Below are 25,877 nucleotides of genomic sequence, written 5' to 3' on the forward strand. Positions count from 1 at the left end.
GCCGCCGGTCAGGTGAAATAAATAAAGAAAATGAAGTAATATATTTCTTTTCAATAAAAGGATTGCTTCCATATTTCATATTCTCTTATTTTTGTCATTACATGTATTCGAGAACAGTGAAAGACTCTCAAAATTGTATCTTCTGTATACACTCGTAGGCTGGTCTGTCGGATCCGAAATAAATTAACATAAACACCTTAAAATGCTCAGTAACAGAGGGTAAGCACAGAAATGCGCAGTCTGGATACAGATAAGGAAGATTTCGCTGAAACGACAGTGAAACATTATCTCAAAAAGCGTTTTTCATTTTTATAGATACTGCACTGGCTGATCTGACCTGCTCTGATGGAGATACGGGTAACAACGCCTTGTTTGATGTCTCGGTTGCGGGTGGAGATGGTGGAGCAGGTATCTTCAAGATGTCCGGACTTCAGCTCCTCACGGACTCCTCCCCTGCTGACTATGAGGCTGTAGCAGCATCAGGCTACATGTACACCCTGGTCATCACAGCAGTGGACACACCAGACCAGGGGGAGGCCAACACGGGGACAGCAATAGTGAAGGTGACGGTCAAACCAGAGAATGAGTTCGACCCTGTTTGGAGTAATCCAGTTCCTGATGCCAGCAGTAACTTTGCAGGAACTACAGTCAGTGAAGGAGAAGCTCCGGGATACGTGATCACAACGTTCCAGGCGACTGATGCTGATCTTGAAGTGGATGGGGAGATCACATTCAGCATCACGTCTGTAACTGGAGGTGGGTAAAGGGATTAAACTTTTTTCTTTCCTTTTTTGTTCTTTAACGCCACACTCAGCAATGTTCCAGCTATATGACAGCGGTCTGTAAATAATCAAATATGGACCAAACAATCCAGTGTTAGACATCATGAGCATCAATCCTCGCAATTGGGAAATGATAACATACATCAACCAAGTCAGTGAACCTAACCACCTTATCCCGTTAGTCGCCTCTTACGGCAAGCATGGGTTGCTGAAGACCTATTCTACCCCTGATCTTCACAGATGGAATCAACTTGTACTCAATTGGAATAGTTTTCTCATTACTCCCGTCCATTTGCACGTCGTTGTGTCCTGACAGAATATGCAAGTCTTTGATTCGAATCACAAATTCGCTCCAGTTTGGATCCCTGATCTGCCTGCATCATGCCCCTGCTTAGGGCTGCAACTGATAATCGACCTGAACCTGTGTAACTTGGCTTTCCTGGCTCTTTAGACAGACATAAAATGAGATAACAGAACAAAATTCGACGCGGTGCTAATCTCAAGTCAAAAGTTATTATATTGTCCAACATGACAACGTATCCATGATAATCAACAATAAAGATTATATTACTGAAATTTGTGAAAGAAATAGGCATCATGTATGTATTTTTATATTGCTCATATTTAAAGATGTATGGTTAAATGAAGGATGGTGGGCAAAAGTCATTGCTATGACGTAAATGATGATGTTTTTTGTTTCGTTTGTTTTTAACGCCACATGCAGCAAAATTGACGACGATCTGTAAATGATCGAGTCTGAACATCGATGTACGCTTTTGGCATACGATAACATGCATCAACCAAGTCAGCGAGCCTGACCGCCCATAAGCACATGACCATCTTTGTGTCATGTTACAGCTTCCGGAGCAACAGCGACAAACAAGTTCTCAATAGACTCCACAACAGGGGAGCTGACGGTTGCAGGGGCGTTGGACGTAGACGCAGGGACGAATGGGGAAGCCAGTTACACTATCGGGCTGAGAGCCTCGGATAGAGGGACCTCATCTCGTCATGTGGATGGGACTGTTGTAGTCACACTCACAAATGTCAATGATAACGCACCGTATTATGACCAGACTGACTACAAAGCGGATGTGAGCGAAGATTCCAGTATAGGGGTAGTTGTGGTCACCCTCGCCACCGATGACTATGATGGTGATGTGGTAAATCTGGCTGTCGCAAGTGGGCGAGATGATCTGTTTGAGTGTGTGGGGAATGATGTGAGGGTCAAGGCAGCTTTGGATTTCGAGACTGATTCTACTCATGTTTTGATAATAAGGTATGTGTGCTTGGATGTATTTGTGTATGACTGGACAACATTTTTCTCTGGATATTTTTCTTTTTACTATTCAATACACCTAGTGGTATAGGTAATGGTGATTCTACCGCAACTCCACTGGAGCCAGATTTATATACCAATACGTACAGGGGTATTTTTTTATGCAAAAACCGCGACGCGAACAAATGATCGTCATGGCACTGAGCTAAATTGTAATGAAAAGGGCTCTGGCTCACCACCACCTGGAGCCATTACATCAATCGTCATGATTCTAAATTGTAATGAAAATATTCCCTATTATTTTTACTCATGCGCATGCCACTATTTTGAACAAAGTGATATTCAACATTTTTACTTAGTTCTTCGTTCATTTTACAAGGAGACCAGACTGTATACTCTTCTTTGCCTTTGGGAAGAAACAATTGATAATCGTATTTGGATGGTTTGACATCACTGATATAATATATACCTTGTGCTAATTCTCACCATTTGATAATGTTGTCCCGGAGCATAAATGCTTCAATAGCTTTTTCAAGTTCTTCCTTTGTTGGCTTGTAATTCCCCATTATTATAGACTTATGTAGGAATTCGTCTAAGTGATTTTTTATGTGGTGCGATCCATAGATGTATCCAGGAAACAATCTATTCTTAATTTCCAACCAGTTCTTTGGTTTTGGCATGGAATAATTGATGCGCTTGTTGTCTCCCCTGCTGTATGAACTTATTGTTCTCGTCTTCACTGATACCACTGGTCTTATGAGAACTTGATCGAATCTCCTGCTTCATTGCATTGTATTTGTTTGACTCAATAACACATAGTCTGGGTCATTTGGCAGGGGAGCGACTAAGACACTCTTTCGTTTTGAGTGGATATAAGCCCCGAGTACGTTACCACTATTCATTATCTAAGTTAGATAATGTCCTTTACCCGGCGTCACATATGGTGGGGCAATGACGATATTCAGTAGCCAGTTGATTTTTTGCTTCGATCATAGTCCATTCATTATCATCATTGTGAGTAAGATTGTATGAAGTTTTTTTATGGAAATTACTAACGTCAACATCATTTAAATCTTCTAGATTAGGTCTTGGTCCTGTGAATACAACTTCTTTCCGCTTGTATACATTATCTTGTAAGTGTAACGCATATAACTTGCCATCAGTACCCTGTTTATCAAATCGTTCTGTGTCTCCAAGATCGGAAAGCACAATTGTATTACTTTGTCTAAGGTTATGTGTTCCAGGGCCTGAAGAATCAACCATTTTTTATAATATGGAGTGTCACAATCAAATATCCTATATGTACAGGTTGATGTTTTACATCTAATACAGAAATTTTGAAATCTGTAATAATACCTTTACTTTTTATATTGTGATGTTGGGAAAGATTCCGTTCTACCACTACCTACTTTTCATCTTGACTGGAATAGCTCTTAGCAGAGTTGAAGGACTTTCGATTTGAAGCACTTTCGAGTTGAATATTATCCATTGTACTGATCTGATCAAGATGGATGCATAACTCTTTATAGGGAACTATATCGGGTAATTTAACTCCATGCACTGTTGTGTTGTTTAATTCTTCTCCTCTGATAAATCCAAGTGTGTTTGCTGCTTTGTTCCTGTGAAGAATTATAGACTGTTCTCCACTGCTTAACATCAACACCCCATTCGACTCATTTTGGGTTAGACTAGCTCCAGAAGGCTTAAACATTTCATCATTGAGTGAGCATATGCTGTGATACCCATCAGATATAGTGTGCCACTCTCTATTTATATATATATCTATCTTATTATTATCTCTCACAGCACTTATATTGGTCCACCGCGTCATACGTTACATCGCAGAGAGCAACTTCAAGTTGCCCCACCGAGTTATCAATCACGTGAAGCAGTTGAATAGACTGACCATTTGTTATTCCCTGGAGTGTAACATACATACAAAGATACTATATCATAACTTAAAAATGGAATCAACTTACATTACGAACCAGCCAATTTAAGTAAGAGCCTCCAGTGCTAAGTTGTTTGTTCAGTTTCCTGATATCATTGAAAAATACAGGTTCGCGGCAACTAGCATGATTAGTTCCACAATCCAATGCAATTTTTTGTCACCTGTTAAACGTTGCCATATGGGGTGCAACAATAGGATGTGCTGTATCTCTTTATGCGACCGGCTTCGAACTAAATAAGTCTGTATTATCATTTCACATGTACTATCAGATTACTGAAAAGAGGTTGGCTTCTTCCAAGCTTTGCTCTCTCGAGTAACGAGTGGAGAGACTCAGCAATATATAGCAAATTAAAGCAACTGCTTTCCACAATATGGCACAATATAGCAAAAATATAGCAAAATATAACAGAAATATAGCAACTGCTTAGCAACATATAGCAAAATGCGGAAAATTGAACATTAGCAGTGATTATGTAATAATGTGGTTTGAAATCTTCATTCCTTTGCAACAGTTTATTATTTTGGGCTGTATTGGATATGCCATATGTCATTATGTTGGACTTAAATATCGGCTAGGGTATTACATTAAAAAGATGGAATGCGATGAACTTATCGAACAACTGCTCCAAGATGAGCCAGAGCCTGTTGTTACAGATCAACATAGAGAAAGACTCGCTGCTTTGGTAACCAGTGGAAAATGCTGCCAATACTTGGGGGGAAAATTATAACACTGAAGAAATTGATAACATGACCGAAAAAACCCCAAAAAAACCCTGTACACGCGTTATGAGCCTAGACTTGGAGCTACCATGACTAAAACAATAGGTTCTGCTATGGTACAAATATACACAGCTGTACCTAGTATGGTTCTTCCTACCCCACCAGAAAATCGCTTGTATTTATGCAAATCTCTCGAGAAAGACCCATTCTTTGAACACGCTTGAAGTGCAGTAAGCTGTGAGTTTTACCATAGATACAGAATGTTCTTGGCGACACTGACCACCACTTTAATAACAGCATTGTCAATTTAAACATACATGCCAGTCTAGAAAACACCTCCAGTCGAGGATCAATTAGAGTTAAGCCCTCATGTAATGTTATAAAAGCATGACTACTCCAGTTGCAGATGGTAAAATGTTGGTATATGAATGGGTGTCATTCAGCTGTGGTCAGCAGCTTGGCCATTGGCTATGCACGCATAGGTAAAATGATTACTAAAGCCACACCACCCAAGCTAGATTTTAATGGTTATGATATCGGTATGATGGTCCTAGATGTAGGCCTAGCTATGGCAACTAAAGATATGCAAATCAAACAAGGGATTATCCCAGAAGACATAATGAAGTAATTAAACATTTGAATATTTATAAACATAAAAATGGCATCAATTGTGATGATGGGCAGTGGAGCTATTGTTAATGCTCTAGCTTTTTCGGGGAGTAATTTTTTATTTTCTACTATGAGAGAATCAAACGCTATAGAAATTGAAGAGGAGCGGAAACGGTATAATAAAGCATTAAAACAACTTGAAACAGCCCAGTCATAATGGTCCAGAAGAAGGACCCAGAGATTAGATTTTATTAATGATGAACCTTGTAAACAAAACCATTCAATTCAAAAGTTAAAGGATGTTGAATCTGCCATGCATGAATACTTCATTGTTTATGGAAAGACACTTGATCCAATTGACAAAAGGCCAACAAGCACTCAGTTTTATACACCGTCAGAGGAACAAAAATACAGAAAGATAGCATTTATAGCATTGGGATTGTCCATCGTGGCTATTTTTAGCTATGTTATATTATGCATAAGCCATGAGCTGACAACATTCTATTAATAGCACTGAGTCTTATCAGCTATGACCTGGCAACACACCAGGCAACATAAATCATGAGCTATGTCGTGCTGAGTCTTATCAGCTATGAGGTGGCAGAGACTCGGCTGATTTGCATTTAGACAAATGCTGTGATAGGTGTATAACAACCATGAATCTGTGTAGATTTACACTCTTTGGAAAGCCCATTATCTGTGGCAAACGATGTGTGAAAGATTTTTGTGGAATTCATGCTTACTACATTAGACAGGGAAATATAAACTATACATGTTCTGTTTGTGGGATAATGGTCAAAGGTCGTTACTGCTTATGCAAGAAGCACGGCACTGATAACATCAGGAACCAGATTAGTTATACTAGGAAGAGGAATTACATCAACGAGAGGGATAGGTTGGGGAGAATACGTGTTTAGATATATGAAAAATAACCATTTAGACATTTGACACATTTTGCATATACCATTACATCACAATTGTTTTTGTCAGAGAGTTGAAGGCTTTGGCAAAACAACATGGTCTACATGGTTATTCTTGAATGAGAAAAGGTGAATTATTTACCTTCCTCGGTTTGGAATACAACAAACCCCAGACTGTTAGAGAACTCAAAGCTCAAGCGAAAAAAAGTCGGCTGAGATGTTATTCTCGAATGAGAAAAGCTGAATTGATTGCTTTACTGAATGTTGTTGAACCAGTTGTTGAGTTAAGATTTGTACCCACAGCTGGTGTTGGTAAATATCTAAGAGGTCGGAAGATGGATATTAATTCCAACATGGATGTAAATGATGTTAAACCTATCATATCAGGAAAAATTAATGAGGAGTTAGATGATTTAAATAGTGTAAAATACCAGCTAACGGTTAAAATGTCATTGAGTAAAAATAACGCAGACGATAGCGCTGAATATACCGAACCGTATTTCAGGGGTAACAAGAGGTTATAACCGAACCTAAGTCTATAAGCGCATCATTAGATGCATCAGTTCAGTGGACACAAGAAACTTTAGAACGTTGGACCAATGGAGGTTTGGTTTGGGGTTTGGATAGAATATATACTTTATATTTAGATATAGCAAATTATATGCCTTTTAAAGGTGGATCTTATGTAGATTTACCCTTGTGTTATAAGAAGAAAAAAGCCATAATTAATTGTGAAAAATAAAGGCGAGGGCTGTTTCAGAATGATGATAAGATCTGCCTTGTTCCCAGCAGATTCTAAAAATTGCAAATAGACTTTCGAGCTATCCCCAAAATGACGGACTCAAACTTGATGGTACAAACGAACCTACACCAATCTCATAAATTGATAAGGTGGAAAAGCAAAATAATGGTTTTCCGACATTCTCCTAAAAGAATTGTTGAACACAGGAAAAGCTCCGCCCCAGAACATATTCCCAGAATCAATTAATTTCTGATCAAAAAAAGATGGGAAATATCATTTTACATGGATAAAGAGTTTAAGCAGCCTATTATTCGATCAAACAAAACATGCGGGAAAGAAATATTTCTGCGAAAGATGTCTGCATGGGTACAGCAGACAAGATCTTTTAGAAGCGCATAGGGCAGACTGCAAAGGTGTTGGGCAGACTGATATCAGGATCGATATGCCTAAAGAGGGTAAAAATATATTAAAATTTGAGCATTATTGTAATCAAATGCCAGTACCGTACATAATTTCACTGACTTCAAAGCACTTATCAAACCGATAGAAAATACTGAACACAGTACTGAATGTAGTTTTACATACAAAACTCAAGAACATACGCCTTGTAGATTTGGATATATAGTTGTAAGGTATGATGGGAAAACAAATGCGCTGGTTATTTACAGAGGTCCTGATACAGTATAAAAGTTCCTAGAATATCTACAAAATGAAGAGAGAATAATCAGGGAAAATTTATCACATAAGAAACCCATGTGTATGACGAGGGATGATTGGAGGGCCTATAAGAAGTCAACAGGTTGTCATGTTTGTAATAAATCCCTGAATGGGGATTCCGTAAGAGACCATTGCCACGTCATGGGTAAATACAGGGAAGCAGTGCATAACGAGTGTAACTTGAAACTTAAAATGAATTTGCAAACAATACCCATCCCTGTTGTGTTTTACAACCTTAGAGGATATGATTCTCATCTCATTATGCAAGCTATCGCAAAGACAGATGGCAGCTTAATGTGCATTCGTAATAATATGGAAAAATATATATCATTCTTGTTAACTAAACTATACATTATACGGACAACGATGGGAAAGCGAAAACAAAACAAAGAGATTCATAGACTCCGTACAGTTTCTGTTATCTTCCCTGGACAATTTAGCTATTATGAACAATCACGATGACTTTGCACTAACAAATTATTATACCGATCAGTGTCGGTATTTGTTGCTGAGAAAAGGTGTATATCCTTACGAATATATGGATGATTGGTCTAGATTCGACAAAAATATATTACCACCGTTGAATCATTCTATAGTAACTGAACAGAATCTAAAATAACAGATGCCGATTATGAACATGTGGTGTGGGATAAATTAGGTTGTAAGAATTTAGACAATTATCACGATCTGTACTTAAAAACTGATGTACTGTTACTCGCCTATATATTCCAGATATTTAGAAAAACATGTTTAAAACAATACCAATTGGATCTGGCATGGTACTATTCCAGTCCCGGACTCTCATGGGATGCAGTGTTGAAGAAGACCAGTGCAGAACTAAGATTACTCACCAATTATGATATGCACTTGTTTGTTGGGAAAGGGTTAAGAGGGGGTATATCGATGACGTCAAAAAGGTATTCTAAGGCCAATAATAAATTAGAGGAAGGATATGATTCGAGTAAACCCATTACACACACATTATATCTTGACACCAACAATTTGTACTAATGGGCTATGAATCAACCTTACCCACGGGTGTTTTTGAGTGAGTAAACAATATCGATGTGAATGATATCCCCACCGATTCCAATAAAGGCCACATACAAAAAGTTGACTTAGAATAGCCAACACACAGACCATAACAGTTATCTGCTGGCTCCCGAAAGAATAATGGTTAATAGAGATTGGATGTCAGAATATCAACACTCCTTGATGCTAGGTTAGCTAATGAAGAAAAACTCGTACCAAATTTGATGGATAAGATAAAATGTATAGTTCACTATAAGAATCTCCAGTTATATCGATCACTAGGCATGAAACTAAAGAAAATACACAGAGTTCTAAAAGTTTGATCAAAGACCTTGGATCAAACCCTATATTAGGCTGAACACAGATTTAATAAAGGTGGCTTCCAGTGATTTCGAAAAGAACTTATATAAGCTCATGAATAACTCAGTATTTACTAAAACTATGGAGAATCTAAGGAAGCATGTTGATGTTAAATTGGTTAGTGAGGAAGAAAGACTTAGGAAACTTACAGCCAGTCCGGCTTTTAACAGAAGCAAGATATTTGATAGAGACTTAGCCACACTACATATGCAGAAAAGTAATATAAAATTCAAAAGACCGGTGTACGTTGGCATGAGTATTCTTGACTTGTCAAAACACCTAATGTATCACTTTTATTGCAACGAAATTAAGCAATACGGGGATAGATGTGATGTGTTATATACCAACACAGATTCTTTGTTGATGGAAATACAAACCCAGGATGTGTATAAAGATATGGCAGAAAAAATAGATATGTACGATATGAGAGATTACCCTAAAGAAAATCCATTACACAGCGCAGTAAATAAAAAGGTATGAGACAAGATGAAGGATGAATGTGCTGGAACTTCTATTGCAGAGTATGTTAGATTAAGACCTAAGATGTATTCTATAAAGAAGTCTGATAATGGGGAGATAAGAAAAGCTAAAGGTGTGAAGAAGTATGTGGTAAAAAAGCATATCAAACAGAAACAGTTTAAAGAAGCATTATTCAATGGTAGAACATTCAAACACGAGATGAACACTTTAAGAAGTGTCAATCACAGGATATATGGATTAAGAATGAACAAGACATCTTTATCCCCCTTAGATACAAAGAGATGGATTGATAAGGATGGTGTAACTACCTATGCTTATGGTTATGGTGGTAATACTGTATCTCTGGGAACTATGAGCAACTCTTCTCGCAAAAATTCCCTGCCTGGTCCATCTTTAAGATAATAAAGAATAGGCTCTCCTTCTTTCATAACCAACCGACTAATGGTATATATCTTAAGAGACCAAATCGGATCGGTTGCAAGGCGTTGGCCTCCTTCGAGTTCACCGGGCTGGTATAAATATCTTACGATTACTCTATCAGGAAGTTTTTGCCTCTCCCCGGTGCTGAAGATTCAGAAGTAACAGATTTAATTTTAATCGCATCGGATGGTTTCGTCCCGATTAATCTTGTTTCTTCATTACTTAGCACTGATACAACAGCTGATAATCGTGTCACCCATTCGGTTGATCCCACACTGATATCCAAACAAACATTCAGCTAATGTCTAGTTAATCTTTCAACAATAGTTTGGCTACGATGGGGTTCTTTCACCACGCCTTATTGTGACATCGTGCTTTGTTAATAGTTTAGTTACTGATTCCATAAACTCGCGACCAGGATCTTCTTGAAATAACGCGTTCATATATGCAGCTCAGTGCATTAGCTACTTCAGTTGAATCTTTCGAGGTTAATGGCTCAGCCTCCTTGTAGTGACTTGCCAGATCCACTATGGTTAAAGCGTATTTATACGTTTTGCGTCTTACCTTATCATTTGTCACATTGCTTGTTTCTTTAACCAATCCTTGGTTACATGTTTAGATACCTTAGCCGCAGTGTCTAACTTTTGTATTGCCCCTATACCTTTCCAATATTCTTGCAGGCTATAGTAAATCCATTATTAATTAATATTGATGTTTCTTTAAATACGAGTCATGATGATCATTGGATCGCATCATCGTTTTTGCATAAAAAATTACCCCTGAAGTATAGGTATTGGGGCATAAAGCTCAAATTGAGTTGCAGGTAGAATCACCATTCCCTATACTACTCACCTGGAGTATTCGGGTAAGAGTCAACGACAAAATAACTCTGCATTAGTATTATTAGTATTTGCAGATTAAAAAAAAAAATGCAGCAAAGAGGGTTTGGGTGATCGTGGCACATGTACAGTCAGGCTGGTAAAACTCGTCATCAGCTAAGGGCCCTTGTGAGCTATCATTATCATTTTCAGCTTAGGTATGATCTGCGATTCTTCAAAGGACTTCTGGATTTTATGGTGATAACTTAGCCAGAAAGGGCTGCTGGTTGTTGATATTAAAACACCTATCGCTTTCACTCCTGTTTTTTTAAGTATGCTTTTAGTTTGGTTGTTTAAAAGATTTTGTTTCAATGTGCTCGGTATAAAAATCTGTTTTCAGAGCCAGTGATGGTGTCTTTGAGACGGATGTCTCTGTCCAAGTGAACGTACAGGACGTCAGTGATGAAGATCCTGTCATCACCATGGTAACAACTGCCACCATGGCAGAAGAACAGGCACCAGGAACCGGAGTGTATGGTGGATATCTTGTCACTGACCCTGATGCTGGAGACAATCTGACATATGTTCTCTCTGGTATGAAGATCGATTCATAGAGCACATGATCATGATATAATCGGAATTGTACAGTGGATTCTGCTTTAAGTAGAGATTTTTTATGGTTATGGAAATGACTTAGTCGCTTTCATTTATTGCATTACAATACATGCCAGCTAATATTGTCATTGTATCGGTGTAGTATTTATAAACTGTACAGTGACACACCAAACAAACGTATCAAACAGAAACATGTTTATTGGAACCTTTGGTGACCCTTGGTCATGAGATATGCTCTCTCTGGTACAGAGACGTACATTGATATACATGTAGCTGAATGTTTTACGCGTTACATGCAACATGAGGTGGCGATCACGACCCAATATTTGTTAATTAAATGCATTTTTGTATTTAGCCTTTCCATTCGATATTACACCTGTAACTTAAAAATAATCTACTTCTAAAATTTCATTTACAAGGTCACTTCTTGATGCAATGTATCTTTGACTCTTTTCATAACAGGAGCTGACAGCGGTTACCTTAGTATTGATTCTGCCACTGGGGCGTTGTCAGTAGCTCAGAATGTCAACCGAGAAGGAAGCAGTGGCAAGACACAACTGGACCTCACTTTGACCGTCACTGACCAGGGCGGTCAACAGGCCACTCAGGCTTTCTCCATCACAGTAGAAGACATCAATGATTTGCCACCGGTCTTTAATCCTTCAGAGTTCACTGCTGAAATTACTGAGAATTCAGCAGCAGGTATGCAGCCTTTCATACAGATCAAGAATTGATCGTATTGACAATGTAACTGCTCTTACCATATAAGAGGGACATAGGGGTAGTCCTGTGGTTAAAGCATGCTGGATTACACAAGCAAGCCACACATGTGGGTGTGTGAAACATGTAGCATAAGCCTAAAATGTTGGTTTGCAAGCTACAGTTCTTTTCCATTTTATTTTGACCCATTTCACTGATTTCAGTGGTCCATTTATATCATTTTCGTTACAATTTTGCCTTTTACTCCCAATGGAATCAGTTTCGGTTTATACTCTGTCGTTGGCGTATTATATTTACTGTTTTATTCTAGATGTGTCGTTGCTGGATGTAACATGCTCTGATGGAGACACTGGCAATAATGCCCTGTATGACATCACGGTTGCCAGTGGAGATGGCGGAGCAGGTATCTTCAAGATGTCAGGACTTCAGCTCCTCACGGACTCCACCCCTGCTGACTATGAGGCTCTCGGTTCATCAGGCTACATGTACACCCTGATCATCACAGCAGTGGACAAGCCGGATAATGGAGTAGCAAACACAGGAACGGCCATTGTGCGAGTGACAGTGAAGTCTGAGAATGAGTTCGACCCTGTTTGGAGTAATCCAGTTCCTGATGGCGGCGGTAACTTTGCAGGAGCTACAGTCAGTGAAGGTGATGCTCCAGGGACTGCCTTGACAGGCTTCACTGCAACTGATGCTGATCTCGGCGACGACGGTGACGTCACCTACAGCATTGCGTCTGTCACTGCTGGTAAGGAATATACTATCAACATAGCACAATGCACGTACCCTTAAACTACATGAACTTTTTAAATAAAACGCTTGAAATAAACACATGCAAAAGTTCTATTAAATCAAAATCGGCCTCTTTCTTAAAGTTGGTCATATTTATATATGGATATAAATTATTTGTATGCGATGTTGACAAATGGTCCCGAGTCATTTTTGATAATCAGATGACACGAATCCCTTTACTGATTATCAATCAGTCTGCCATTCCCTCTGTCTGTCTGTCGGTCTGCATATCTATCTATCTGTTAGTGCATGCAATGTATATGATATATATATCCAGTGTTTCAACTATTTCATTACCCTCTAACAGCATCAGGAGCTTCATCGCCGGACACATTCTCCATAGCCCCCACAACAGGAGAATTGATGGTGGCAGGAGTGTTGGATGTGGACGTAGGGACAAACGGAGAAAGTAGCTACACTATTGTAGTCAGGGCATCAGACAACGGAGCAACGGCCCGGACCGTGGATGGTAACATTGTTGTTACATTGACAAACATCAACGACAACGCCCCGAACTTTGACCAGACTGACTACACAGCTAGTGTGAGTGAAGCTAGTGTTGCTGGGACAGGGGTGATCACCCTCATCACTGATGACTTTGATGGGGATGCAGTAACTCTGTCTGTCGCCAGCGGACGGGATGACCTGTTTGAGTGTGTGGGAAATGAGGTCAGGATCAAGGCCCCCTTAGACTACGAAACAGATACATACCATGTTGTTACAATCAGGTATTTGCTATATGTAGTTGTCTCTCTGTATCACAATTGTGGAACTCTGCACATGAATATGTATACAAAATCAATTCAGTTAGTCAATCTATATTTATAAAGTACTAGAGGCCAAAGGCCCATTCTACAGTTGCATCATTGCTCGAGAGAGTAACATTATACATTGGAACATTGATATGCATTGTTCATACAAATGATTGTCTTATTTGGGTTGATTTATAAACAAACTTTGCAAGATTTCTAACAGTTTCTGGATTGTTTTACATCAGTAAGTTGTTGGATGTAATGTTGGATATAAGTATTCTTTGGGTGGGTGGGTATATACAAACTCCCGATATTGTCATAAACATAAGACACAAATACAAACTGTCACTCATCCTCTATGTACTTTGTTTGGATAGAAGACATATTCTATCTGACTTTACTTCTTTAACATATCTACCAGTATCAATTCGGAGCTGGTGTGAAGAACATCAAAGAAGCGTAGGTTACCAATTTTGAACTAGAAATGTATGCCAATCTTGCTGGGAGGATGATTTCAGTTTATATACGAACTCAGATATAAAACTAGACACATTATTTACATCTTCCTATTGCCAGATATATCCCGAAACCAAACCTTTATAAAATATTAATTTTAGAAGACGAGTTAGTCTTTCCATTTACACACTAATAAGCCGTTACATTACTTCACATATCTGTCGTCATTATTTTACATCCGTATTTAACAGCCCTTTCATAGACAAAATCATTTGGATATCGCAAATGCTATAACTGATATTGAAGGATTAATATTATGATTCATTCTAATGTTTGTAGGGCTAGTGATGGTGTCTTTGATGCTGATGTTCCCCTCCAAATCAACGTCCAGGATGCCAGCGATGAGAGCCCTGTTATTGTGATGGTTGCTGCTGCATCCATGGCAGAAGAACAAGCATTAGGAACAGGAGTATATGGAGGATATATTGCTACTGATGCTGACGCAAACGACACAATCATATACGATCTAAGTGGTACGAAAAACCTTTATAACCTTAAACATGTTTTCACGGAAAGATGAAGTGAGGATTATAGAAAATGTATTTATTCTTTGTTCAAGACAATCGACTTGACTATATTAGACCACATATTAGGATTTCGCCAGGGCCAAACATAAAATCCATAAACATATTGGGTTAAAAGGGGCGGTCGGGTAGCCTAGTGGTTAAAGCGTTTGCTCGTCACGCCGAAGACCCGGGTTCGATTCCCGACATGGGTACAATGTGTGAAGCCCATTTCTGGTGTCTCCCGCCATGATATTGCTGGAATATTGCTAAAAGCGGCGTAAAACCATAATCACTCACTACTGGGTTTTAATGTATAGATAAAAGGATACCAAAACATTTCCAGAATCATAAGAAAGTTTGACTGAAAGCAGAGTCCATTGTAATATTCATACTATATCATCAGCATGTTTTTTTATGAATCGTTCTAAAGGCGATCACGGTATGAGTACAACTGCTATGGCAAGTCTATGCGATAGACGTACACACTCTAAAAACGTTGTGATCAGCTATGGATGTTTCAATGTATTTTGTTTAATGGGTGTGGTACTACTGTCATGATAGTCCCCTGTGTTAATCATGTCCACACTTCCAAGGTGCTGACAGCAGCTTCCTGAACATTGACTCTACCACTGGGGAGCTGTCGGTGGCACGACACGTCAACAGGGATGGAAGCAGTGGCAAGACCCAGCTGGACCTCATCTTGACCGTCACTGACCAAGGAGGGATGCAGGCCACTCAGGCTTTCTCCATCATTGTAGAGGACATCAATGACTTGACACCGGTTTTTGCTACTTCAGAGTACAGCGTGGAGATAGTTGAGAATAGTGCTGCAGGTGGAGAATGGTGTTTTCTTTTCTTCTTTTTCTGAGACATGTGAACCATGTACTACGTGTTATCAATGTATAACTAATAAAGAAATCGATTCTCTAATCAGTAAAATATAGGGGCACGGGTGTCCAGACATCTAAGGCGCCGCAATTCGCTTTGCAGAATTGCATCTCATAAACACGCCAGAAACCTATGATAGTGGATTGAAATCAAGGTTCGCCCTGACTATGTTTCTAGGTTTGTCAGCACCATACCCGTGCTCGTGGGTTCCACCAAAGTGGTAAACGTCCAAGACCTGCATCACTTCGGGCTTTCCTCCCACATCAAGCTGACACGCAGTGATATCACTGGAATATTGTTCAAAGCAGCGTTTAACAAAACTCACTCATTCAGTAAAATATGACTATGAACATAGAGTTTTGCAGCTGGACCATTCCAAAAGGGATTCTTAGCTCAATGACTTGAGCTCTAACATAGCGCCGTGACAATAATAGTGCTTAGATCGCTTTTTTGCGACGTGATCGTGGTCACTGATATATTCTGTATTTTCTTTGAATATATCATTGCTTTTTAAACAAGATTAAACTTTTCTGTAATTAAAACAAAACACAGTTGATTTCAATTTATTGTAATAGATCTATCGTTGTTGGACCTGACCTGCTCTGATGGAGATACGGGTAACAACGCCTTGTTTGACGTCACGGTTGCTAGTGGAGATGGCGGAGCAGGTATCTTCAAGATGTCCGGACTTCAACTCCTCACAGACTCCACCCCTTCTGACTATGAGGCTGTAGCAGCATCAGGCAACATGTACACCCTGGTCATCACAGCAGTGGACACGCCTGACCAGGGGGCACCCAACACAGGAACAGCTATTATAAGGGTCACAGTGAAACCTGAGAATGAGTTTGACCCCGTATGGACATCCCCGGCTTCCGATGGGGTTGATGCTGTAGACATAGATGAAGACTCTGCTCCTGGTGCAGTGATATCAGCTTATCGGGCTACAGATGATGACTTGGGTGTCGACGGAGACATCACCTACAGCATTGTCTCTGTTGTAAGCGGTTAGTAACATTGGACATCATATATCGAAGTGCTGCTGTAACTGCAACCCCGTCACGTTTATTTGTTTAGTGGGGGATTTTTTTCTGGTTTTAATGCGGGTCTTGTGTTGTTTTTTGTCCTTTTTTAAGAAGGGGTTAAAGCTTTCCCTGGTCAAACACGATAGATATTCCCCTACGGCACATGTGTAGGGCCCGTGGATAGCCAAGTGGGTCGCTCGTCACGCCGACGGTGCGGTTTTCTGGCGTCCCTCGCAGTGATAATGCTCGAATATTGCTACTAGCGGCGTAAACCTATACTCACTCACTAAGTCACACGTCTGACTCACATCTCTGTCTTCTACGCTGAAATAGGGCAAGAATATTGATTAAATGTGGCGTAAAACCCTACTCATATTCACTCGACATTATCGGAACTCAAGACTGACTGTGTTCTGTTCAGTTCGAACGGCGTCACTGGCGAAAAAAAATATTATAATGTTAAAAAAGGAACGAATCTCAAATTGACATTAAATAGTATTGCTGTTGACTACTAAATAGACAAATCCGTGGCGAAGATACATAGCTATAAGTGAAGGCATCAATTATGCTGATGGTTACATTTTGTTGAAAACAATCATTGCTTATTGCATCATCTTTATATGACAACATTTACGCTATACTCCGTTTAATTAACTGTACATGATAGTGGTAATTTGTGGGCTTTTATTGCAATTTCCTTTCAATTATCAGCATCAGGTGCAGATGGCTCTGACAAGTTTACAATAGATGCTGTGTCAGGAAATGTGATGGTGGGTGGAGAGCTTGACGTTGACACCGCCACTGGTGGAGAAGCTAGTTACACTGTCAGTGTTAGGGCTTCAGATAATGGGGTGACGCCACGCAGTGTTGACGGGAGTATCACTTTCACACTGCTAAACATCAATGACAATGCACCTGCATTTGACCAGTCAACATTCCAAGCAAACCTCAATGAAACCAGTGCTGTGGATACAACTGTCATCAACTTCAACATCCAAGACCATGACGGTGATGCCGTGACGTTGTCTATCGCCAGTGGACGGGATGACCTGTTCACGTGTGACGGTCATGACGTCAAGGTCAAGGCTGCGCTGGATTTTGAAACGGACACAGCGCACGTTCTTGTTATAAGGTAATATTGAAAAGACATATGTAACCCCTAGGAAAAAAGGGACCTTTTGGATACAATTGTTTTGTGACGTCATAAAGAAACTGATATAACGGACTTTACAAAATATTTTGTTTTTCTCTTGTTAGGTCGTAATGTAAAACATGTCAGCATACATTCGATTGATTAGTCATTATATTTAAATTATAACAACAGTGATAATTTCAAGTCTGAAAATGAGATTTTGCAGAAAATGAGTCTAAATGTTTAATACCGAGTATCTATGTAATCCATATGATTTGAAGCCTGTGCATTGTGTTCCTGTTTTCTCCAAGGCACTGTTTTTTTAAAACATAATGAGAAGTCAAAATGTGATTTTTCACCAATATGGCCTCTTATATTAAGGTTGGTCACATATACCACTACGATTTTTTCGGGTGTTCTTTAACCTATTTCGAGTATTTTGATAGTTCATTGTCAGTATGTTCGTCGTGTTTATTACTGACATTTTATGTGTGTTTTTTCATCACTATTAACACTGAATTATGACAAAGTATATCCGCACTTGTGTAATTTTACAGGGCAAATGATGGTAAATATGACACAGATGTATCACTGGAGATCAATGTTGCTGATGTCTTTGATGAAGCACCTATCATCACCATTGCAACTACAAGCTCAATGGCAGAGGAACAAACAACAGAGACGGCAGTGGATGGAGGCTATGTTGCCACAGATGCTGATGCTGGGGATGTCCTTACGTACGCCCTTTCTGGTATGCTCTGTCCCTTTATGTTGGATAATATCCTGTCTGTATCAGCTGCACCTTTTTATCTCTACATCCAGCAGTGATCTACGCTAGTGTACACTCGGTATACAGCTAACCATAATATTTGTCCCCATTAACTCAATGTTGAAGACCTATATGGCACAGGATGCTGATACTTATAACGCGGCATGTTTCCTACTCGTATTTGTAGTTCCCCCGTGAAGATCCGAGTTAAAATTGGTCTTCAGCAACCCATGCTTGTCGTAGGAGGCGACTAACGGGATCGGATGGTCGCTGACTTTGGTTGATGCATGACATCGTATCCCAATTGCGTAAATCGATGCTCATGATGTCAATCACTGGATTGTCTGGGCCAGACTCGAGTATTTACTTACAATTCGGTTTATAAATTGCCAATTCCTTTATGTTCCTGATATTCTTTGACTATCGTGTAGAATATACTTGGTTGTCGCAAAAGCCGACTAAAATGAGAACATGGGTCACATTGTGTGTCCTTGCATCTTGACGTATACATTCATGTTCATACTTGTCCCAGATGTCTTTATTTATAGGCCCATGATAAAATTGGAATATGTGTTTGTTTGTTTCTTGCACACAATATTCCAGCTATGTGACGGGGGCCTGTACATATTCGACTGTTGACAACACAATCCAATGATAGATGCTGTGGAGAAACGATCCACGCCGTCCGTATATGATGCCACACAACCAGCTGGGTCGTCGAGCGATCATTTTGATCGCCTCTTACGACCAGCATAGGTTGTTAGGTGCCTATTCTAAATCAGAATCTCCACGAGGCGACAGCTGGAATAGTGAAATTACTGAGACATGTGAACCATTTATTACGTGTTATCAATGTATATCTAATAAAGAAATTGATTCTCTAATCTGTAAAATATAGGGGCACGGGTAGCCCAGTCGTCTAAGGCGCCGCGATTCGCTGTGCAGAGTTGCGTCCCTTTGGCACACCAGAACCTAATAAGTATTATTGTTGGTTCGAATCCCGGTTCGCTCCGATTATGTTTCTAGGTTTGTGGGTTTCACCGAAGAGGTTAACGTCTAGGACCTGTATCACTTCGGGCTTTCCTCCCACATTATGCTGACACGCCGCGATGTAACTGGAATACTGTTAAAAGCGGCGTTAAACCCAACTCACTCACTAACTCACTGGAATAGTCACATATTCTTATTGTCTGGGATATCACATAAGGATTGGGAATTTTTACGGTGTAAAACAAGATTCACTGTGTCACTCATGGCTCAGATTGTGAAAAGAATTGCTTCATCTGCAGGTCCCGATAGTGGTTACTTCGCCATTAATTCCACGACGGGAGAGTTAACTATGGCGCAGAATCTCGACAGAGATGCAGGGAAAAGTGAAGTCTCTCTCACCCTGACTGTCACTGACCAGACTGGACTTGTGGCCACCAAAGATTTCACCATCTTGCTTGTGGATATAAACGATCTCCCTCCCGTTTTCAACCCGATGGAGTACTCTGTTGAAGTCATAGAAAATACATCTCCCGGTACGTTTCTTTCAATAACTCATGATTTAAGCATTGTTTTTGTATTTTCCTTATCCTTTTGCGTTATATGAATTGGTGAAACAGTAATGATGTAAAAATTTGGGTACACAGGTCTTTGGTACTGAAATTTGCTGTTCAGAGTTACGGCCCTTACCTATGCCCAGATCCGCTGATGTAGTGTTAGAATTCCTGATTTTTCCTGATTATGCCCTTTGGGCTGTAAACACCATACCTGGGCTCGCTGGTTTCGCCAAAGTTATAAACGGCTATGACCTACGCAACTGTGGGGTTTACCCTGAAACCATGCCTTTACTGAAATAAGATTCAAAGCAGCATAAAAGAGCCAAAAGAATGGCAACCTTTTCTTCACCATAAATAGAGAGTATTTCTTTCAACATACTGTTCTCAAGTCTCAAAAACAAAGTATACTTTTGTATTGATGATTCACTGATTAACCTAACAAGATCGATCTTCTGGGGACCTCATACCAAACTACGTTAAAAATGGTACTTGTTGTTACCCTGTATGGAGTTTTGCTTCTAAGGGGCAAAACAGTTCGTCTGGACTAGCACTATAACCGACATAAGGCCGGACTACTACAAGCAGCCCCACACACACATGTGCATGCATGTCGCTAAGTAAGTGCAATATGTTGAACTCCATTTCACCTTCACCTTCACTTTCACCTTCACCTTCCACATTGTGTTTACATAATCCTTTCAATGTGATATGATGTTCTTTGGTTTATGGTACAATTACGTCGTGATATAACTGGAATACTGTTCAAAACGGCGTTAAACCCAACTCTCTCACTTATAGGATCCGGGTTGGAATTAATCTTCAGCATAGCACGCATGTCGTAAGCGGCGACTAACGGGATCCGGTGGTCAGGCTTGGTGACTCGATTGATGCATGTAATGTATCCCAATTGCGTCGATCGATGCTCATGATGTCAATCACTGGATCGTCTGGTCCAGGTCGATTATTGAGAGCCGTCACATAGCTCGAATATTGCTGGGCACGGCATTAAACAACAAACAAACAAAAACTTATAGGAAAATTTATGATTTGATTTCAGATACGTCTCTGTTGGACCTCACATGCACGGACAGTGACGATGGAAACAATGCTGTATTTAATGTCGTTGTTCAACATGGAGATGACACATCTACAAAGTTCAAGATGAATGATCAGCAGCTTCAGACAGATAATCTGTTGGACTACGAATCTGTGGACTCGTACACTCTGGTCATCACAGCAGTGGACACACCAGACCAGGGGGAGGCCAACACGGGGACAGCGATAGTGAAGGTGACGGTCAAACCAGAGAACGAGTTCGACCCTGTGTGGACAGGACCTGCTTCAGATGGAAGTGGAACATTTACCGGAATAAGTGTGACAGAAGGTGCTATTCCTGGTAGTGTTGTGACGACGTTCGCTGCCACTGATGATGATGAAGGGAATGATGGTGTAGTCACCTATAGCATCGTCTCAGTCACTGCAGGTAATCAGTACTCTACATATACAATGTACATATTATATTTTCACCTTGCGAAACACATTTTCACACTGATTATTTGAGCAACTCGAACACAATGTGCGCCGTTACTTGGTCATCCTACAAAGCGTGACAATGAACACATGGTGTGCCCCTTTTGCAAATAACTTTGCGACATTTGTCTCTGAGAGAGTGAATATTAATACACGCCGCTTCAGCAAATCATCTATTCGCGGCCAACAATACATTTGTACCCAGTAGGTTGTGAGAGTAGTGCGAGTACCAAATAATGTATTTTTATACATCCCAGGGAGCTGAAATATGTTTATTGTTTTACACCGCACTCAACAACATTAGGCGGTAGGTAAACACTCGATTCTAGACCAGACAATCTAGTGATTGAAATCATGGGAATCGATCTACACAACTGGGATACGATGACAGAGCTCAACCAAAGTAGCAAATCTGACCACCCGATCCCTTCAGTCGGCTCTTACAAGCATGTGTGGTCGAAGACCCGGATCATCATAGGGGAACCATATATACAAGCAGAACAGATATTGCGTTATTAGTATCAGCATATTTTCCCATTATAGATTTTTTAAAAATCAGTTAATGGAGCTTTTAGTATCTTTAGATGTGTCCAATGTACACTAGCATAGATCACTGCTAGATGAGGACAGAGCATACCAGGCAAAGCGTTAGTTAGGACATCCCCAGGATCAGCATCTGTGGCAACATGTCCTCCACTGAATCTGACCACTCAATCCCAAGCATGGGTTGCTGGAAACCAGTCAATGGGACAGGGAACTGAGAATGCACAGTCACTGTTTCGTAATATTGTCCTGCAATTTGAGCACGCCCCTCAATCAAATGGATCCTGGTGCTTAATTTGTAGCATATTATCAAACGAACGCCTATTGATGACACAAAATCATTGAGTATCAAATAATAATAACTATACAAGATTTAAGAGAGGCACGAATTACTAAAAAGAACTTCCTAACTTTAGGAGTAGAGAAGTACTTAAAACTTGCATGCGGCATCATAAAACAGTCATATTGCCTTTTGTTTTGCTTTTACTATTCACGTACAATTGAGATTGTAATATTCAAATCAACAATTTTCTGATTCAGCTTCTGGTACAACAGTTGCTGATAAGTTTTCAGTCCTTGGCCACACGGGAGATTTACTGGTGGCGAGTCCTTTAGACGTTGACTCGGGAACAAACGGCGAGGCGAGTTACACCATTGTAGTGAAGGCATCGGACAACGGAGCCACGGCACGCTCTGTAGAAGGAACCATCACTGTCTCTCTGGACAACGTCAACGACAACGCTCCTGTGTTTAATCAGACAGAGTACCAGGCAGACCTCAGTGAAGACAGTGCTGTGGACACAGTTGTCATCGCCTTCAAAGTCCAGGACCATGACGGTGACGCTGTGACTTTGACTATCTCAAATGGACGCGATGATCTGTTCGCGTGTGACGGAAATGACGTCAAGGTCAAGGCTGCTCTAGATTTCGAAACAGATACCTACCATGTACTTGTAATCAGGTATGTTCAACAGGCGTAGAGCCTTATTTATATGTTGCAAGTTGAAAAAATGCAGTTATTGCCTCAAATGTATTATATTTACATGTAAAAGAAGTGTATTTTCTTCAGGGCCAGTGATGGAAAGTTTGAGGTTGAGGTTTCACTTCAAGTAGATATTGTTGACGTCATCGATGAGGCACCTGTTATCACCATGGCAACCACAAGTTCAGTCGCCGAGGAACAAACAACAGGAACTGGAGTGTATGGAGGATACATCGTCACGGATGCTGATAAACAAGATGTCCTCGTCTACACTCTTACTGGTTGGTGAATTTAAAGAGTTAATCATTCTAAATGTAAGATATATCATATAATGGGAGGCGATGGGGTAGCCCTGTAGTTAACGCGTTCGTTCATCAAGCCGGGTTCGGGCCCCACACTGGTACTGTGTAAATCCAATTCGATGTGTTCCATGTATGGATGCAATATTGCTGATATAAGTGTACGACGTCCTCACTGAAATGAGGACATACATACCCCTAGTATGGAATTGTTACGCTTTGTTTAACTTACATATAAACACATACCTTATGAAAACGGATGATTCAGTTTTTATTCAAACTTATTATTGTTCAATCAGTAAACCATACAAAAAATGTTGTCCGGTGTAATTCCAGTTTGACTTGTACCATACCTTCCAGTGTGTTTTCAAATGAACAATTGACGTCCCTGTGCATGTGTTTGTGACGGGTGCCACCTTTTCGCGAACAACTGGTATCATAACAATTTGATAATGATTCATAAACACATGTTTATGATATAGTCGGAATCGGACAATGGAAATGTATTTTTGTCGATCTCATTTCAAGACATCATGTGTCGAAATTCGAGGTTTCTGTACTGATGGTATACCACGTTAGGAAGAAAAGATATGTTTGTAGAATCTTTGTAATCACTTAATAATTAATATGTCCTTTACAGGAGCTGACAGCGCCTATCTCAGCATTGATTCAGCCACAGGCGAGCTGACAGTAGCCCAGCATATCAACAGGGAAGGGACCAGTGCTAAGTCAGCCCTGTCCCTCACACTGACCGTCACTGACCAGGCTGGACTCCAGGCCACCCAGGACTTCACCATCACAGTTGAGGACATCAACGATCTCCCGCCAGTATTCAACCCATCTGTGTACGAGATAGAGGTCACAGAAAACACTGTTGCCGGTGAGTGTCATCCCCGTTTAATGTCCGATATGTATGTCCCTGGAAATAATTCAATTGGCCCCATATTTAGCAACATATTTAGATCGGATGCTGTAGGATAGAATGCGTGGTAATACTTATCTAACCGACATAGACAACAGTAGCAATGATTACATATACTACGGACACTGTTTATGATGTAAACTGCTGGGCAATAGAAAGTAAACACTTATGTTTTGTGGTGGCTAAAATGAAACAAACAAGAAACAGTTATTTGATGCCGATGTATTTGATACGGGTAAGATAGTTGCGTTTTTGACCTCAGTTTGCAGTGTTTCTGTGACAGTTTCAGCCTGGTAACATTTTGATAACGTTTGTACTTTTTTGGACAAATCCGCTTTTCAAGTGTATATTTTCTTTTGTCCATCATTTTATATCAAGTATGTCAATGCCGAATTAGTTCAAATTACATTGACCTATTAATTATCTTTTTTTTATTATACTGTATTCAGATAGTTCTTCTTGTGGCCCACACTCAATCAATCAATCAATCAATCAATCAATCAATCAATCAATCAATCACCCAACCAATCACCCAATCAATCACCCAATCAATCACCCAATCAATCACCCAATCAATCACCCAATCACTCTACCAGCATAGCTCTGATATATGTCAATATCATTCACTTCAGACTTTAACCTGCTGGAGCTCACCTGTACTGATGGAGATGCAGGCAACAACGCCGTATTCGCGACGTCATTGGCCGGCGGGGACGATACAGTCCGGAAGTTTCAGATGGTGGATCTAAAACTACTGTCAGCTGATAATGCTATTGACTATGAGAGTCTGGAGGCTTCAAACTACATGTACACCCTCATCATCACTGCAGTGGACACGCCCAATGATGGAGAGGCCATGACAGGAACAGCAATCGTCAAGGTCTTCTTATCTAAATCAATATGTTTGACATGAGTCGTCCTTTGTGTGTTCAAAGCAATAATGCCCCCAAACATCGTAATCAAATGGGGGTCTTGTACTTCTTGTCTTGTCAATGTACTTTTTCATGACAGCGTAAAAGACGACATGACTTATCCAGATATCACAACTCACAGGGTGTCATGAAACAGCTGCAATATTGCTGTGGCAAACAATGATAGTTCACGTGGAAAACTGGCAGTTACTATTATCCTGTGCACAGTTACACTGAATGAATGAGTATGATTTTACGCCGCTTTTAACAATACTCCAGTAATATCACGGCGAGGTACCAGAAATAGGCTTCACATGTTGTACCCATGTAGGGATTCGACCACGGGCCTTCAAGGTGACGAGCGGGCGCTTTTACCACTAGGCTACCTAACCTCCCCCACAATTAAACTGGAGTGAATCACAATCGAAGAAAGTTTTGCAAACCTTTACTTTTATCTATTTCTTAATGTAAAATTGACTTCACGACTGTGAATTAGAACCAATAATCACAAACAGGAAAGGCAAACAATGGCGACTTTTTATTCGAACCAGCGAATCCTGAATTCAATGCATTATAACACCCTGGAGATAGATGTATA

At 40.1% G+C, this 25,877-nt stretch overlaps 1 protein-coding gene across 1 annotated transcript in view; it reads left to right on the forward strand.

Moving 5' to 3' along the window:
* Window positions 1-25,877, forward strand: part of LOC139461661 (protocadherin-16-like) — a 74,285-nt gene that overhangs the window by 23,927 nt on the left and 24,481 nt on the right. Inside the window, exons 13-29 of the mRNA XM_071243120.1 lie at window positions 316-756; window positions 1,641-2,061; window positions 11,231-11,424; window positions 11,908-12,147; window positions 12,476-12,916; window positions 13,268-13,688; window positions 14,508-14,701; window positions 15,328-15,567; window positions 16,198-16,629; window positions 17,359-17,779; window positions 18,337-18,530; window positions 19,838-20,071; window positions 21,150-21,575; window positions 22,706-23,126; window positions 23,235-23,428; window positions 24,087-24,326; window positions 25,001-25,248. Coding sequence (XP_071099221.1) covers window positions 316-756; window positions 1,641-2,061; window positions 11,231-11,424; window positions 11,908-12,147; window positions 12,476-12,916; window positions 13,268-13,688; window positions 14,508-14,701; window positions 15,328-15,567; window positions 16,198-16,629; window positions 17,359-17,779; window positions 18,337-18,530; window positions 19,838-20,071; window positions 21,150-21,575; window positions 22,706-23,126; window positions 23,235-23,428; window positions 24,087-24,326; window positions 25,001-25,248 — 5,402 coding nt within the window. The remainder of the gene's footprint in view (window positions 1-315; window positions 757-1,640; window positions 2,062-11,230; window positions 11,425-11,907; window positions 12,148-12,475; window positions 12,917-13,267; window positions 13,689-14,507; window positions 14,702-15,327; window positions 15,568-16,197; window positions 16,630-17,358; window positions 17,780-18,336; window positions 18,531-19,837; window positions 20,072-21,149; window positions 21,576-22,705; window positions 23,127-23,234; window positions 23,429-24,086; window positions 24,327-25,000; window positions 25,249-25,877) is intronic.

This window comes from Haliotis cracherodii, unplaced genomic scaffold, assembly GCF_022045235.1.
Source record: "Haliotis cracherodii isolate W230 unplaced genomic scaffold, xgHalCrac1.p SCAF_15, whole genome shotgun sequence".
NCBI lineage: Eukaryota > Metazoa > Mollusca > Gastropoda > Lepetellida > Haliotidae > Haliotis > Haliotis cracherodii.